At 53.3% G+C, this 17,356-nt stretch overlaps 1 protein-coding gene across 1 annotated transcript in view; it reads right to left on the bottom strand.

The window, feature by feature from the left end:
* TGM2 (transglutaminase 2) overlaps positions 1–10,098 on the bottom strand; it is a 37,857-nt gene extending 27,759 nt beyond the window's left edge. The window contains exons 1-3 of the mRNA XM_032294976.1: positions 9,828–10,098; positions 6,153–6,332; positions 446–688 (exon numbers count right to left, since the gene is read on the bottom strand). Of these exons, the coding sequence (XP_032150867.1) occupies positions 446–688; positions 6,153–6,332; positions 9,828–10,014 (610 nt within the window). The 5' untranslated portion in view covers positions 10,015–10,098. The remainder of the gene's footprint in view (positions 1–445; positions 689–6,152; positions 6,333–9,827) is intronic.
* Positions 10,099–17,356: the final 7,258 nt, after the last annotated feature.

Genomic DNA, 17,356 nt, shown 5'->3' with positions numbered 1-17,356 from the left:
GCAGTGGTGTCATCATGGCTCACTGTTGCCTCGGTCTCCTGGACACAAGTGATCCCCCCACCTCAACCTCCCAATTAGCGGGGACCACTGGCGTGCACTACCACACCCAGCTACTTTTAAATTTTTTTTGTAGAGATAGAGTCTTGCTTTGTTGCCCAGGCTGGTCTTAAACTCCTGGCTCCCTCAAGTGATCCTCCCTCCTCAGCCTCCCAAAGCGCCGAGATTCCAGGCATAAATCACTACGCCCGGCCTCATTTTGTTTCTATAAACAGGGATAGCAGGAGTCCTCATGTCTTGAGGGTTTTGTGAGGCTGGGGCACAGCGGGCCTCACTCAGTCCCCTTTATGTGTGTCTCTTACCCCTGTTCTTCCCGGCTCCAGTGGCCTTCACGGGTGGGTCCAGCCCTGCCCACCCCAACGCTGTGAGCAGGGGGAGCGTGGCTCACCTGGGCACCAGGCGTTGAAGAGCAGGGTGAAGTGGCCCAGGACGAAGCTGGAGCCCTGGTAGCCGGTGGCGGCCTCCAGGCTGAGGCGATACAGGCCGATGGGGGCGTCGGCGGGGGCGGTGAGCTGCAGCGAGAGGGCGCAGTCCTGCCGGTCCACCACGGCGGCCGTCCAGCCACCCTCCTCTGCAGCGTCTTGCAGTGGAAACCGGGCCTTGGTCCCGGCCTCTTTGCTGGGTGCTGGGCCTGGGGGAGGAGACGCAGTAGCCATGAGCTAGGGGTGGGCAGGGCTGGCATGGCACCCACCTGGGGTCCCCCGGCTTGGGCTCCAGGCCTAGTTCTGCCACTAACCACTGAAATAACTTTGGCAAGAAGTTTTGTCTCTCTGAGCCTCCGTTTCCTCATCTGTAAAGGGGACTCAGAACCCCAGCCTTTCAAAATGGTTCTGTGGGAATGCATAAAAAGCCACAGGCACACAGCATGTCCTCAACTAGAGAGCTTCCTCCTAAGACAGGGCCACGCAGCCCGGAGCCAAGTCTCAACTCCACTGCTCTGCCATGACATGACTCTGACAAGCCCATCCCTCTCGCTGGGGTCACCTGGCCCATTTGTGTAGCATAGACAAGGATTAGGCAAGATGCCCTGGGGCCTTCTTTTCCTGCCTAAACCCTCTACCCTTTCTTTTTTTTCCTTTTTTTTTTTTTTTTTTTTGAGATGGAGTTTTGCTCCTGTCGCCCAGGCTGGAGTGCAGTGGTGTGATCTTGGCTCACTGCAACCTCCACCTCCTGGGTTCAAGCGATTCTCCTGCCTCACCCTCCAAAGCAGCTAGGACTATAGGTACACGCCACTATGCACAGCTAATTTTTGTATTTTTAGTAGAGACGGGGTTTCTCCATATTGGTCAGGCTGGTCTTGAACTCCCGACCTCAGGTGATCCGCCCGCCTTGGCCTCCCACAGTGCTGGGATTACAGGGTGAGCCACTGTGTCTGGCCACATCCTGCTTTTTCTTTCAGAGAAGGAAGCCCAGTTGCTGAGCAGGAAGGGACCTCCGTCCACTGAGAACCCCCTGCTGTCAGGCCGTGAAGGGTGCTGGCTGGCCCACACAGCCTCTAGGTGTCTATGACCCCAAGCCCCCCAACTGCTGTTCCCTGCATCTCCATAGGCAGCTCCGAGATGCCGATCAGAACCACCCCTCACCTTCCTACAGCCTTTGACACTTTATGAAGCATCCGCTTCCTTTGAGACCCCTTGCCCAGGTGAGAAAACTGGGGCTGAGAGAGAAGGGGCCTCCCAAGGATACCCTAGGACTTTGTGGCCAAGGTTGCATCTGAAGGGGTCTGTCGCTCTTGGTGGTCTTCTACGGTGCCTCTCCTTCCCAAAAAGGATGCTCCCTGGCCGAGTTCTCAAAGGTACAGTGATGTGCATGCTGAAACGCAGCTGCTTTTCCAGGTGGGGGGAGGGCCCCACCCCTGCAGGCAAGTCTGAGTCATGGGCAGGGCGAGGAGGGGCTGGCCACTTTCTGGACATGGGCGGTGGAGGGGAGACAGAGGACATTCTCTGCCTGGCTGGGCGGGTGCCCGGGAGAGTTTATTTTTATTCTTCCATCTCCCTCCCTGCAGCTCTGCCCACCACTGCTGGCATTATTGGGGCCTGCTCACCCAGGAGCTCCCTCCCAGCCCCCAGCCCCCTCCTCCCTGCTGGCCAGCCCCACTCACACCCAGCTCAAATGTAACCATGAACTAACAGGAACGATACAGGCCTCTGGGGCCCTGCCCAAGTGCCAGGAGCCAACTGGAAGCCTTTGAATGTTCCCTAACTTCCAGAGCTGGCGTCTGGGGAGGAGCCGTGCAGGTTTGGGGTCCCAGACCCACCCTGGATCTGGCTCCCTGACTCTGCCCCTGAGCACCGTGTGACCTGGGCCACATCACCAGGCCTCTCTGATCTGTTTTCTCACCCAGGAAGAAAACGGGCTTAGGCCACATGCCTGGGAGGGTCCAGTCTCAGGTTTGAAACTGACTCTGTGACGAACAAGTTACTAGCTTCTCTATGCCACAGTTTATTCATCTGTAAAATGGGCCAGCGGCAGTTGTCTCCCTATAAGGTTGCTGTGAAGCTTAAAGAGGACAGGTATGCAAAGCATCCCACAAGGCGCCTGGTGTATAGTAAGTGCTAGGGAAATCATAGTTAGTCCTGTTCAGTTTTCATGAACACCTCCCAGCTCTGTGTAGAGCGTTCTGTGAGAGTTCATAGAAAGCATTCTGAGCAGTGACCAGCTCACGGTAATTATGCAGGAAACGTGAGCTATCGTCAGTGTCATTAAAAGGGGCCACTAAACATCTGAATTCTCAGGCCAAACAGCAGATGGTGAGGACTGGAGTGGAATGTAGAGATTGTCTAGTTCCACTGAAGAACTTCACAGATATGGAAACTGAGGCTGAGAGGGGTGGCGCTGGGGTGACCATGGAGCGCCGTTTGCTCAGGACAGCCTCAGTTTATGCCAGCGGTCCCAGCATAATTCTTAAGGGCGCTCCTTTCAATCTCAGAACTGTCCTGGCTCGGAGGCTCAATGATCCGGTCTCTGTGGCAACAGGCCTGGGCCAGGTCCCATCGCCACTGTTGCTGTCGACATGTCACCCTTGGGGACAAGTCAGGAAACGCACTTTCCTTTTTCTCTATCTTGGGGCAGCCATGCACACACACTCACCCCTTTTTTCCCGGGTCCCTGGGGGGCAGGAGAAGGCCAGGTTGTCCCTCAGTCCGCCCGCCGCTCACGCTCACGTAAGCTGGTTTCACAAATTCCTTGGCTGTGGTTCCACACCATCCTCTCTGGGGGACCAGGGGCTCCATGAGGACCACTCTGGGCCCAAATGACCACAGGGACCCTAGGGTCCTGGCCACTGTCCCAGACCATGGTGGCTGGGCTGGGATGGGGTGTGTGAGCAGAACCTTCCAGAGTAAAGCCTTCTATCAGCCACATAAGGGTTCCTTTCACTCCTCCAGGCTGACCTCACTTCCACTGCCACCTCCACACCCCCTCAAACCCCGACCCCGCCTTGGAGGGAAGCAGAGCTTTATCGCTCTAACAAGGATGGCATTTGTCTAGTGTGGTCCGGACCCCATAACAGAGTCTGTCGGGTCTCTAACTGTCTGGGTGAAAACACAACATCTGGGAATGTGTGGGATCAGGCCACACACTCCATTCGCTGAGTGACCTTCGCCAGCTCTCCTGTGTCTCTGGGCCTCAGTTTCCCATGACAAGCTAGAATGTTCCCGCACAGCAGCAGAGTCACCTGGCCAGGCCTTGAGCCGGGCGCTGACCCAGGTCAGGCCTGGAGCTGGTGTGGGGAGCTGGTTTCCTGGTATTGTCCCTCAGGCTTCCCCAGGCCCTGGGAATTGCATGGTTGCTTGGACAGGGAAGCTGTGCGCACTCAGAGTCCTGGGCTCTCCGCAGCTGCCTACAGGGGCTGCGGAAGTGACCAGGGCAGGTTGGTTATGGGCTGAGATAAGTCGGTGGGGACTGGAGGACGGAGATTAGCTTGCTGGGGTGGGAAGGTCAGCTACCCTTCACCCAACCCCAACTCAGGGCCCTAATGAGCTAACACTATGCCGCCCAGACAATTAGAGATGGACAGGAAGAAAGGCGCCTGGAGAGGGAAAGAAGAGAAAAGCAGGCGGCCCTATCCTTAGCAAACGAACGCAGGAGCAGAAAACCGAATCCCACGCGTTCTCGTTGTAAGTGGGAGCGAAGGGACGAGAACACGTGGACTCAGACAGGGGAGGGTAACAATACACACTGGGGCCTCTTTGACGGTGGGGGTTGGGAGGGGGGAGAGGAGCAGAGAAAATAACACTTGGGTACTAGATTTAGTATCTAGGTGATGAAATAATCTGTACGGCAAACCCCGTGACACAGGTTTACCTGTATAACAAGCCTGCACGTGTACCCGTGAACCTGCAATGAGTTTAAAAAAAAGAAAGAAAAATACATAAAAAAGAAAGTAGAAATCACAGACCGCCCAAGCCAGCGGCTCATCGACCGTGCCGTCTCACAGAGGAGCACACGGGGCCCCCGCAGGCACTGGTGGTAAATGTGCGCCCTGCAGGGACAAAGGGATGCAGCGCCTCACTCTGTGGTTGGGGTCTGAAGCCTTCTGTGTCCCTAACTCGCTGTGTGACGGACCCTCCTGAGCCAGTCACTTGACCTCTCATAGCCTCGGCTTTCCCACCTGCAAAATGCAGTCCTTTATACTTCTAAGCTGCGAGGATTCGAGGCGAGCATGTGTTCAGCGGGTGCTCCACGGATGTCGTGATTTTCACTATCCCAAGCCTGACTCTTCTCAGGTCACCAGACCCAGCCCTTAACTGCCATGTACTCGAACTTTCCACTTCGTAGAGGGGGAAACTGAGGCTGGAAGACCAAAGACTTGCTGGGGGCTCCTTGGCTCTGTTAGCAAGGGCCCTACAGGGGCCAGTGTGCTTGTGGGGGATCTCCTGGGAAGTGGGTGTGCCTCTACCAGGAGGACGGGGCAGGGAGGAGAGGCATGGAGGGGAAATCCAAGGCTAGCCTGCAGTCCCCGTGATAAGCCTTATCAACGGCCTTCTAGGTCAACGCAGGCCCCAGCCAAGGAATGCTTGCTGCCATCTCTGCCCTCAGAGACTTCAGAAAGCACTGGCCTTTCCCACCCTGAGTCCTAGCCAGATGGCCCCTCACTGACCTCAAGGGAGTGGCTCCCACCAGATCCCAGCCCAACTGATTTGGCATTTGAGGCCATTTTCCCAGGAAAGGTCAACAAAGAAAATGGGCACCACACATCTGGGGATGAGACGGCTGGGGTCTCTGCGTCCCTTTACCTATCCCTGGGGCCCCAGTACAAAGATAAGCAACAGCTGCAAACAACCACAGGCCCTCCCCCATAGCAGACACTTAACAACCTTCCAACATGAGGGCTTTCGGATGATGAAACTCAGGCTTAGAGAAGTTAAGTAATCTGCCTAAGGTCACACTGCAGGTGGGCAGCCCAGCCTGCACTGGAATCCAGGTCTCTCTGTCCAGCCCCAGAGATTGAGGCAGCCTCCTAATGCCTGGAGAGTGAACTGCTGGGACACAGAACTGCCCACATAGAAGGCTGAAGCCAGCTGGGCTCTTTCTCTGCCACCCAGGCCTGATTTGGGCCTAATCCCAGTGCCTGGCTGGGTTGCATGGATTTCAGGCAGCAGAGAGATTAGAAAGTTGTTTCGATATTGGAAAGGGCAGACAGGATCTTTTTCCTTTTTCTTTTAAGGTGGTGTCTTGCTGTGTTGTCCAGGCTGGATTCAAAGTCCTGGACTCAAATGATCCTCTCACCTCAGCCTCCCGGATAGCCAGGATTACAGGCATGCACCACGATGCCTGGCTTGTGAATGGGATCTTAATCAACTTTCCGGGTCGAAGGCTGACCTGCAGCACTGGTGATAAGAGGCTTTCAGAAGCTCAGGGGGCCAGAGGCACAGGCTTGCTCACAAAGCTGGTAGTCCACTGTGACATCTGCTCTCTTTCTGGGCCTCAGTTCCTTCATCTCTAAAATGGGGCTAGTGACAGGTGGCAATCTCCCAGGGAACAAAGAGGGGTAAAGTCATTTGTCCTGTTCTCTGTCAGGGGTCTGGGGCGTGTCGGGGTGGAGAGAGAGGAGGCGGCAATGGTGGTGGTGGAGTGTGGTTGCAGGTACTCACCAGTCACGACACTGAAGGTGAGACTGTCTACACTGGCCTCATAGTTGCGGCCCTCAAAGTGCAGGGTCAGCCGGAAGGGCTGGCCCCGTCGCACCACCAGCTTCTCCCGGCACAGGTCGGCCGTGTGGTGGTCTCGGCCATTGGACTCCAGCTCCAGATCGCACCTCTCCAAGATCAGCTCTACAGAAACAGAAGGAGAGGCATGAGCCTCGGGAGCATAGCTGTGAGCCCCAGCGAGAACCCGCCCTCCCTGGACATGGGGGCCTTGTGCCCTCTTACTCCCCACGAAGCACGGCCATTCTCCCTGCTGACCTCTCTCCACAGCCCTTGTCACACAGGGGCTGGGGAGGGCCCAATCTCCCTAACCCTTTTTTGTTCTTTTTAATTTAATTGAGACAAGGTCTTGCTTTGTTGCCCAGGCTGGAGTGCAGTGGTATGATCACTCACTGTAGCCTTGAATTCCTGGGCCCAGGGGATCCTCCCACCTCAGCCTCTTGAGTAGCTGAGAGGACAGATGAGCACCACTAATTTTTTCATTTATCAATGAGCTGGGACTATAGGTGCATGCCCAGCTAATTTTTTCATTTTTGGTTTTGCCATGTTGCCCAGGCTGGTCTTAAACTCTTGGGCCAGGCGATGCTCCTGCCTTGACCTACCAAAGTGCAGACATGAGCCACAGTGCCCAGCTTTCCCTTAATCTTTTAATCACAAGGTTGTGACCCCCTGTGGCACTTCCTAGCTGTGTAATCTCCAGCAGCCATGGGGAACGGCAGTATCTACCTCCCAGGGCTGGTGTGAGATGAAATGAATTAATGTATGTAAACCAATACAGTGTCTGCTGTGTAATAAATATTCTATAAACACGAGCTATTCTATTGCTATCAGAGGGTTCTTCTGGTTTAAACAGGGGCAGTATTTGGTATAGGTCAATTACACGGGCTTTGCCTTTAGATCCAACTTTCAATTTACAGGAAATACACAGGGCTGAGGAACAAGCTAAACACAGAACCAGGGTGCAATTGAAAAACTTCATACACTGGGAAACTATTGACAAAGGATCCAGTTTCTTTAACAAAAGGTTGTACGAAAAATGAAAAAAAAAAAAAAAAAAAGAACCATTAAAGAGAGATCCTATAAAGAGAAACTTAAACCCATTGTGATGTATTGATCTTACTTGGATCTTGGTTTCAAAAAAGTATTTTAAAAGATGTATTACATGTATAAGACAACTGGGAATTTAAATACGGACGGCATAATGGTGATATCAAAGAATTTTTGTTAATTTGAGAGTCCTTACCCTTTAAAGACATACAGTGAAACATTTACAGATGACATGTAGTGGTGTCTGAGATTTGCTTGCAAATAATAGAGGATGTGGGCAGGGGCAGGAGAAGCCACGGTGGTCAGGACTGGGTGATGAGGATGTAGGAATTGATTAAACAATTCTCCACAATGAAACATTTTTAACATGATAGGAGCTTTGGAGACTTCCAGAGGTAGGTTTTAGTTCTGCTGTGCTGCTGTGTGAGCCTAGGTAGGTGTCTCCCCGTCTCTGTGCTTCCTCCTCTGAAGTCTCAAGGGGCTGTTGTGAGTCTAGAAGAGGTGTTGGGGAACCCCTTCCCCAAGCCCCAGCCCAAAACGGAAGCTTGATATGTGAAAGTTCCATTTACAGTTTCAGATGGAGCTGAGGACAAGGGCAAGATCAGGGTGACAGATGGGTGGGAGTCTGGGGGAAAAACAAATCTCAAAAACCTTGCCAAGCTCAAGGTCAAGACTGGGAAGATCTTAAGGTGGACGGAGTGGACAAGACAGACTCTTCTAGTTGTGGTCCAACTGAGGCCCGGGGGCAGGAATTTGTTCAAAGTCACCCCGCAAGTTGGTCCTTGCCGTGGGACAGCCCAGGTCTCCTGCCCGCCATCGACCGTTCCAAAAATGAGATGCAAAGTGCCTTGTGTGTGAATTATCTCAACTTAAATCCCAGAATGGCTCCCTTACATAGATGCCATCATGATTCCCATTTTGTAGGCAAAGACGCCAGGTGGCCCCAGGTCCCAGGACGAGTGGCTCCTTTGGGACTGGAATCCAGAGCTGTGGGATTCTGTAGGATTCTGCCCAGGGAACCACCTCACTACAGCCCCGAGTTTGTTCCCCAGCCCCTCTTGTGACCCTCCCCCACCACGTCCTGTGTTGTTCTCAAAGCTGAGGGCAGATAGCTCTGTGCCACTGAAGTATCAGGGATGTCGGTCCCCTGGAACCGCAACAGGAGAGACCTCTGTGGCCAGAAGGAAGAACTTCCTGCTGGCCTGCTGGGGCAAGGAAATGCTGTTTTTGGAAACTTCAGTCCCAGGGAGCTTGAGCAGGAAAGAGGCCATTGTTGTCCCCGTGGAAGACCCTGGAGATATGGCCAGTCCCTGGGCTGCGGGAGACATTTTCTCAGTCTGTTCTCTGAAGAAGGGTTCCCAGAAATCATGTCTAGCTCCAAAGGTGCAGAAACACTGGGGTCTGGAATTGTAGGATTTATAGGATTTCTGCACGAAGAAAGGGTCTAGGTCTTCTATCGGAAGTGGCCCCTGTGACATGAGGCTGGGGGCTTGTCATAACTGGCTTCTCCAGGATCTCCCAGCACCGCTGAGTCCTGCTTTTGAGCTTGGGGGTGAGAAGATGCATTGAGGACAAGCGGCCACCGAGGTGACACATCACAGTGTGTTGGGAGCTGGGTGGCTGAGACCACATGGCAGGGTCAGGCGGGTCCACAGTTCCTGCTACCCACGCCTGCTCCACCGGCCCCATGTCCCTGTCCCACACCCCTTCCTGGGGGAGGCAGTGGGTGCAGAAGCCATCCCCGGATGAACTTAACCCAAGAGCCAGCTGGGATTCTGGGTCCAGCAGTGAATCCTCCGTGGTAGAAATCCCTCCCACTGGGAGCTACGGCAGTGCTGCCTCTGTGTGTGTGTGTGTGTGTAGTTGTGTGTGTGTGTGTGTGTGTCACAGAGGGGGGTTACTGGTATGAAATTAATTCAGCCTCTGTTCCACCCCTCTCAGCCCTCACGGATGCACCAAAGGCTGACACTATTGTCCTTATTTTATAGGTGAGACTCAACAAGTGGCCAGGGGTGTAGGGTTGCAGAACTTGAGAGCAGGAAGAGCAAGCCTGGTTTCCAAAGGCTCTCCCATAGGATGCTGAAAGCTCCTCTCCGGCCTCTGGAGCCAAGGACTCAGCCAGGCTTGGCTGGTACACCACTGGGGTGGCGTGCACACCCCTTCCGGCTGGCAGGGACCTCCCTGACCTAAGTGTTCTGAGGCCAGGCCCACACCCCCTGTTCAGCTCCAGGCACACATCAGGGAGCCAGCCCCCACTGACTGATGGAGAACACATGCCAGTGATCCACCAGGGCAGCACTTTACAGTTTGCAACACCCCTTCCCGGTCCATTGCTCCATCTGATCTAGGGAGGCAAGGGTTTACGATTATGCACTGCGGATGGGGAAACTGAGGCTCCAACCAGCCTTGAGGCGCCTCCCCACCCGGCCCAGTCTGCCTGTTGCTCTCCAAATCAGGACTTAGGGATTCATATCTCCCACCGGGTCTTGACCCCCAATTCCCCGTGGGGCCCCTGAGACCTGGGTGGTAGCCCCGGGACCCCTGAGCGGCGGCGGCACTGACTCTAGTACTCACCCTCGGCCATGGTTGGGCGGGGGCGGTGGCTCCTTCCACTGGCGGCGGGACCCTCCAAGTGCAACCCCTGGCTGCGGACACTGCCGAGGCGGAGCGCGCGCCAACTTATAGCCCGCCGTGGGGCGGGCCGGGGGCGGGGCGGTGCGCGGGGCCGCGCGGGAAGGCGGCGACCTGGGAGGCCACCCATTACCCAGTCCCGGGCCCATGCCGCCGGCGCTGGGGCGCACCCCGGGGACCGGAGCGCGAGGGAGGGACGGCGGCTGGGCGAGGGCGCCCCCTGGGGGAGCGGACAGGCACACACCACTAGCCCAGGACACAGACACACCTGGACCCACAGAGTCAGACCTTGGAGAACACACACCTGGACACACACACTCAGATACAGACACATGCAGCACCCTCAGAAACACACAACGGAACCGGGTGCACAGGCGCACCTGGACACACAGGCGTGGACTCTCAGGTCAGATCTGGGATCAAGGACACCTCCACCACCAACATACACACACGCGCGCGCACACACACACACACACACTCAGATACACATACACAGGGAGTGGATGCAGACACACAGAGACGGGGCTGTGGAGTTACACACAGACACAACTACAGAAGACATGCCTGGACACAAAGACACAGTGACATGGACACAAAATCAGATTCAAATTGTAGGGACACACCAGGACATAGACACAGCCTGACACATAGCCGGGTAAGCCTTGACTGCAAGCCATACACAGCTGTGGACACAGATGGGCAGGTGTCTAGAGGCAACTGGCGCACACAAAGACCGCCACACACCAACTGCTACTGTCAGATGTGGACGCAAAATCAGAGAGGGCGTGCACAGACACACAAAGGTGTGGTTACCCAGAGGTGGACACACATGCCAGCATGGACTCAGGTACAGACATGCAGACGCACCTGCAAAAATGAGACACCCATATCCTTCCCTGAAGCAAACCCAGATAATCTTCCTATCTCACCCATCCTTGTATCTGTCTAAGCCATCCATCCACCCATCCATCCACCTATCCATCCACTCACCCATGCGACACCTACCCCCCACTATCCATCCAATTCATCCTTTCATCCATCCCTCCTCTGCCTTTTCTTCCCTCTCTCCCTCAATCTATCCATCCACCGAGCTTTCTTGAGGGCCCACTGTGTGCCAGAAAGGAGCAAGGCCAACCTTCCAGGGACTCAGCCTAGGACTCCTTGAACCTGGCAACCAGGGGGCCCATCTCTCATCCTGGTATCTCTGGTCCCCTGGTCTCTTGCGCTTCCCAATGCACTGCGAGGCCTGAGCAGAAGGGTTCCTGGAGAGACAGAGGGGCTCCCCCAGCACTTTTTCTGGAACAAGCTCCACATCTATTGATGAATTTGGACGACAAAAGCAGCCTCCACCTCCATTCCTAGATGACACCTGGCGCAGGGAAAAACCCGGGTTGCTTTGGTGGATATTTGTCCCTGGGTCAGACGGGCTCTGGCTGGAGTCTCAGTGAACAAAACCACAGACACCGTGTTGGGTCCAGCCGAGCCGTAATCGCTCCATTTTACAGATGTTGTCGCAGAAGCTGTTCCTCGCAGCCAGTGAAAGCTCAGAGGAAAGAGCAGGGTGAGGAGAATCCCCTGACCCAGAGGGAAGTCGATCAAGAGGCCAGGGCTCAAATTCCCACTCTGCCCCTGACCAGCTGTGTGGCCATGGGCAGGGTTTTGGCTCTCCAGGCCTCAGTTTCCTCCTCTGCAAAATAGGGGCAAGAATCTCTCCCTCACAGGCCTGAGTAAGACTCAATCTAAATGACCGAGATTGCGTGTCTTGTACATGGTGAGCATGCAGTAACTGGGGTCCCTGAGGCTTGGCATCGAAATAGCCAGTGTCTCAGAACCTAGCTATTTTGGGACCCCAAGGAGAGACAGGAGGTGCAGGGACAGTCAGGTCCGTGGAAGGAAGGCTGTGTTTCCACGGGTGTCAGCCCTGTTCCAAATGAAAGAATGGGTTTGGCCTTTTCCACCAGGTACTTTTTCTTTTAAAAACCCTCAGCCTGGGAGCTCCCTAGAGGACAGGGAGCCACCTAAGTATTTTATTTTTATTTCTTTGAGACAGGGTCTCACTCTGTCACCAAGTTGGAGAACAGTGGCGCCATCCTGGCTCACTGCACCTCTATGCCTCAGGCTCAAGCGATTCTTCCACCTCAGCTCCCCTGAGGCGCTGGGACTACAGAAGTGCACCACCATGCCTGGTTAATACTTCCGATTTTTGTAGAGATAGGGCTCTCACTATGTTGCCCAGGCTGAACTCCTGAGCTCGAGTGATCACATGCATTGGCCTCCCAAAGTGCTGGGATTATAGTTATGAAACATCATGCCCGGCCCACCCAAGATTTTTAAACTCTTCTTGACCACAGTGTCCAGCATGGTGCCTGGCTCACCGCCAGACCCCAGAAATGTCTGAGTTGAGAAATAGTCAATTCCATCAGCAGCAGCGGCCCCATCCTGAACGTCTCTATTCCCTCTTCCCGTAGGCCTGGGCTGACTTCATCACACAGAGTGGGTGTGTCATGCCGCCCTGGGTTTACATTTTGGCCTCACTGTGTAGCCATGTACACTACACAGCAAGTCACCCAACCTCTGTGCCTCAGTTTCCTCATTTGTAAAATGGGGACAGTAATGGTACCTACTGCACAGAGTGTCATGAGGACTGAGTGAGCTAATTTATGGAGAGTTTTTACACAGCAGCCAGCAAACAGTCGGCTCTCAGTGGATGCTGGCTGTGAGAAGGATCCCATTAGGTGATATTCCTGGAGCTTAGCATAGAATTCCAGGCCTGTCCCCGACCCAGCCAGCTGCCTCCACTTCCTCTTCCACATTCCACACAACTATGGCCACCTGAGTGACGTATGGCCTTGAGCGACCCCAGGATGGGGCCAGCTGGAGTCAGGACTGGCTTCTGGGAAGGTAGCAGCCAGAGGCCAGACCCCAGGCTGGGCCCAGAGACCTGGATTCCAGTCCCAGTGACCAGGCACCCTTACCCCACTCTGGGCTTCAGTTTTCCCATCTGTTCAAAGGGACTGGGAAACTGTGCCCTGTCTTAAAGGATTCAAAACTCCACCGAGTCCCAGAGAGGCTGATCATGGGCTCAAGATCCACAGTCAGGGCCCTTTGGCATCCATCCAGGGGAAGTGCTGTGCAATGAGCAGACACCTGAACAGGAGGGCTCTGAGGTCACTCTTGGCTGTGTGACCCTGGGCAAGTTACTAGACCTCTCTGAGCCCCAGTTTTCTTCTCTATAAAACAGGTATAGTAAGAGTCCCTGTCACTGGGGATTAGAGATCATGTTTCTACAGTGCTGATCACATAGTAAGTACTCAATAAAGTCACCCAAGCTTTATGATGATGTCACCAAGAGTCAGGACTCTCTCCAAAAAAAGGAGGTTCCCATATGTGGGTGAAGCGGATTGCAGTCATTGTAGAATATTTGGCAGGTGTTGCTCAGAAAAACTCTGTCTCCCAAACAAGTCTTGTTCCCACAGTCACTGATGCCTAGAATCCCAGCGTCAGAGAGATTCAGCCCCTTCCACAAGGATTTTCAGGCCTCAAGGTGGTGACAAAGGTGAATATTTAGAAACTCTGGAATAACCCATTACCAGCCAGACATTCCACTTAAACCTCACAATATGATTCTTATCATTTGTTAAATGAGGAACCCAGGGCTCAGAATGGTGAAATGCGTCACCCAAGCCCACATGGTCAGGAAGTGGGAAAGCAGGGCCTGTGCCTGCTCCCCTGAGGTTCAGAGGTCAGCCCTGTCACCCCACGCCCTCCAGAGCAGTGCGCAGGGGCATGGGCCATGTCCAGCCCTAGGGCTTTCGGCAAGTGAGGCCTCCGAGGACTGCACCTCTGCTCCTAAAGCATGGTGCGTGGCGTGCACTGGACGCTTAATACATGTTTATGGCCTGAGAGGGAGGGATGAGTTACCGACAATTGGAAGAAGAATAGAAGGAAGGAAGGAAATACAGAAAAAAGATTAAAGTTCAGAAAGGCTGGAGAAACTGGCTAAGGTCACACAGCATGCCCAGGCTCCCAGGCCATGGCTCAGCTCAGCCACTTCTTAGGGACAAGGTACCTCCAGGCAAGAGACAGACCTGGACAGCTGATGGGAGAGGGAGGGAGGGACAGAGGGCAGGGGGGGCGGGAATCTGCGGGGGCCTCTGGAGGCTTTTCTACCAGCTACTGACTCACGGGATGAGCAGCGTCTGGCATGAGGGAGCATGAGGAGGGTGGGGCAGACTCCCCTGAGGTGGGATGGGGTGGGGTAGAGGTGTTAGGATGGGACTCAGGGAAAATGTCAGGGGGCAGGCCTGACCTTTCAAGCTCTTCGAGAAAGTGGCCTGTCTGGGGCGGGATCTGGGTGTTCCAGGCTGTGGGGGACAGAGAGCAGGGCATCTGCATAGGGAGGGAGGATTTTTCCAGTGTGTCCACTTTGCAGATGGAGAAACTGACCTGGTCATCTTGTACTCAGCTCTGACCCCACAATGTATTCCCCTCCAAGTGCAGTCCATGCCCCTTCCACTAGCTCTGCAGCCGGCATGGGGTCCCAGCCTGTTGAGCTTGATGGACAGCAGGCAGGCAGGCGCTCTTATTCTTCTCTGAAGCGTCGGTTTCCGTTTCTGTAAAAGTGGGAATCACATCCCAGGCCTCACAAGGCACTGAAGGCCCTGCAGGGCGGACCCAACTTACCCTTCAATCACATCTTCCACATTCATCCCTTCCAGCCTCACTAGACATGGTACTTGACACCAAATACACCCTGCAAACACCCGCCTCCAGGCCTTTGCTCCAGCTGTGCCCTCTACCCAGGATGGCCTTCCCCTTCACCTATCAAAGTTTAACCCAGGCGTTAAGCCCCATCCTCCTGAAACCCACCCAGAGACTTCCTTCTTGCTTCCTTGGCCCCACACCCACAGGACACAGTCACAGCCTGCCTTGTGTCAGTTCTGTTGTTTGTGTATCTTTGTCTCCCTCTACCCACCTGGCTCTTAGTAGCTGCTCAATAAAGGTTTGTGGAATGAATTCATGACCTGCACCAGGGGTTCTAAGGAGGAGAGAGAGAGAACTTGTTCAAGCCCAAGCCAGATTCTTGGGGTTAGCCTGGGAGCTCTGTTTGAAAGGATTTGTGATGCCAGTTGCCCCTGGTAGGACCAGGAGCCAGGGTGAGGTGCTGGGGCCTCTCTCAGCCCTTGCTGTCTGTACCCAAGATGAGAGATCTGGGCCTGATTTATCCTTCAGTCATATCTTCTGCAATCCCTGGACAGCCCCTGGGAGGAAGAAAAAAAGACAGACCTCAGATGTGTGGGTAGCAGAGTAGGAATACCCACTGCTGGGCTTCAGAGGGGGCCACAGCAAGTCAGGGCAGAGTCAGGGTGGGGCTTCCAAACACTACAGAAGGAAGTGGGCCGGGCGCGGTGGCTCAAGCCTGTAATCCCAGCACTTTGGGAGGCTGAGGCAGGCAGATCATGAGGTTAGGAGATCAAGACCATCCTGCCCAACATGGTGAAACCCCGTCTCTACTAAAAATACAAAAATTAGCTGGGCATGGTGGCGCGTGCCTGTAATCCCAGCTACTTGGCAGGTTGAGGCAGGAGAATGGCTTGAACCCGGGAGGTGGAGGTTGCAGTGAGCTGAGATGGCACCACTGCACTCCAGCTTGGGTGACAGTGCGAGATTCCATCTCAAAAAAAATAAATAAATAAAGCAAGAAAAATAAAACATTCTAAAATTGGATAGTGGTGATGTTTGCACAAATCTGTAAATACACTAAAAAAGGTATTGAATTGCACACTTAAATGCATGACTTTTATGGTATGTGAAATATATCTCAATAACATGGTTTTCAAAAATGTTTGAATAATTTAAAATAAAAAAGCCAGGAATAAAGCTCTGAAAGTCTTTGCAAATATTGTCTCATTCTCAAATTTAAAAAACCCTAAGAGAAATGGCACATGTATGTGCCCAGGGAGCTGTGTATGGGAGGGGTCTTTCCAGCACTGTCTGTTGTGGCAAAAACCCATCACAACCTAAGTGCCCAGGGGATGGATAAAGAAGCCGTGCCTGGGAGTATTACTCAGCAGTCGAAAAAGAGAAGACAGTCTTGTGTGTGTGGACATGAAAAGAATTCCAAGTCATAATGCAGAGTGAAGAAAGTGCATTGCGGGACGTTGCATGAGGTGCGATTCCACAAGACTGTCCAATTTCTATGGGAACAGATAAGTAAAGATACATACAGTATCCAAATGCAAGCATACAGAAGGTTTTGAAAAATCCGCTCCAAATTTCTGGCAGTGGTGGGAGAGGATATTGGGGGCCATAACTGGGGGACAGACGGTGATATTTAATTCTCACCTTTAATGGTGAGAAAATTTTTCCATGAAGAAATCATGTTATGTATCACTTAGGTAATTACAGATTAATTTTACAAAGGAAAGAATAACCTGTGTTACATTTAGAATTGAGCTTTTACTAAAAAGGAAATACTCCAAAATAAAGAAATTCTGGTGAAGTAGATAGAAAAAAATACAGTCAGTGATAAAAGACAAAGTACATGTGTCCCCCTCCAAATCCACATTTAACCCCTAAAATACTTTTGTTGATATTGGCACAGTCTTACAGAACCAAACCCACAAACAAGCAAATGAATAAAGAAGAAATTCAAGATGAGAATTGAATCACATTTACAAAACGTAATTCTGAGGACTGTACACCGAGTTTCTGTTTACCTCACAAACTGTTTATGTCTTAAAGTGCTCCTGCAGCACCACCCTGGAAAGTGCTCGAAAAATCTTCTACTTTGTGTCAATGAAGGTTCAGAGAGTTGCAGTGTGTTGTCCAAGATCACACAGCTCAGAAAGGGTGAAGCAGGGGTGCCCAGAGTGCTGGCTAGAATATCACGCAAGGGAAATTCAGCCTGAGTCCTGGGTGCCTGGCCAAGCTCCCATGGCCATGTGGGGCTGCTGGCGACTCGGAGGGATGAGGCGCCTGGATCCTACCGCGTTCCCCTACATCCCTCCCTCGAGGCTGAGTCATTGGCTGTGTCTGCCTGGCACACCCGGTTCAGTCAATAAGAGTCAAACACACTTTCATTCATGGAAATAAATGACCCTTTGGGGGCAGTGGCGGAGCTCGTTTGACTCAACTGAACACATTTGGCTAAACTGACCGCTTGTTTCTCCTGCCTGTTTGATGAGCCGCTTGAGTGACATCTGCCTGAACTGAATGCTTGTAGGTTTGAAGGAACATTCAGCTTGACCCAGTTAGTTTAAATCTGATCTTTGCATCTGCAAAGGGGCTGCAGTCATGTTGAGCCAGCAAAACAGGAGACGGGAGGTTTGGCCTCAGTCCTGGAAGGGCAGGGCTCAGTCTCCAGAATAATAAACCTCACACGCACGTACGGGCATCTCTAGTTGGCGGTGTCCTCTTTGTAGGCACAGCAAGTCCTTTCTTTTGCCTCTGGCTGACAGCTCTGTTCCATA

This window comes from Sapajus apella, unplaced genomic scaffold, assembly GCF_009761245.1.
Source record: "Sapajus apella isolate SASKATOON/1434 unplaced genomic scaffold, GSC_monkey_1.0 scaffold33, whole genome shotgun sequence".
In the NCBI taxonomy this organism is placed as follows: domain Eukaryota; kingdom Metazoa; phylum Chordata; class Mammalia; order Primates; family Cebidae; genus Sapajus; species Sapajus apella.
The sequence above is the reverse complement of the archived record's forward strand: the minus strand, read 5'-3'. Positions and strand labels throughout refer to the sequence as shown.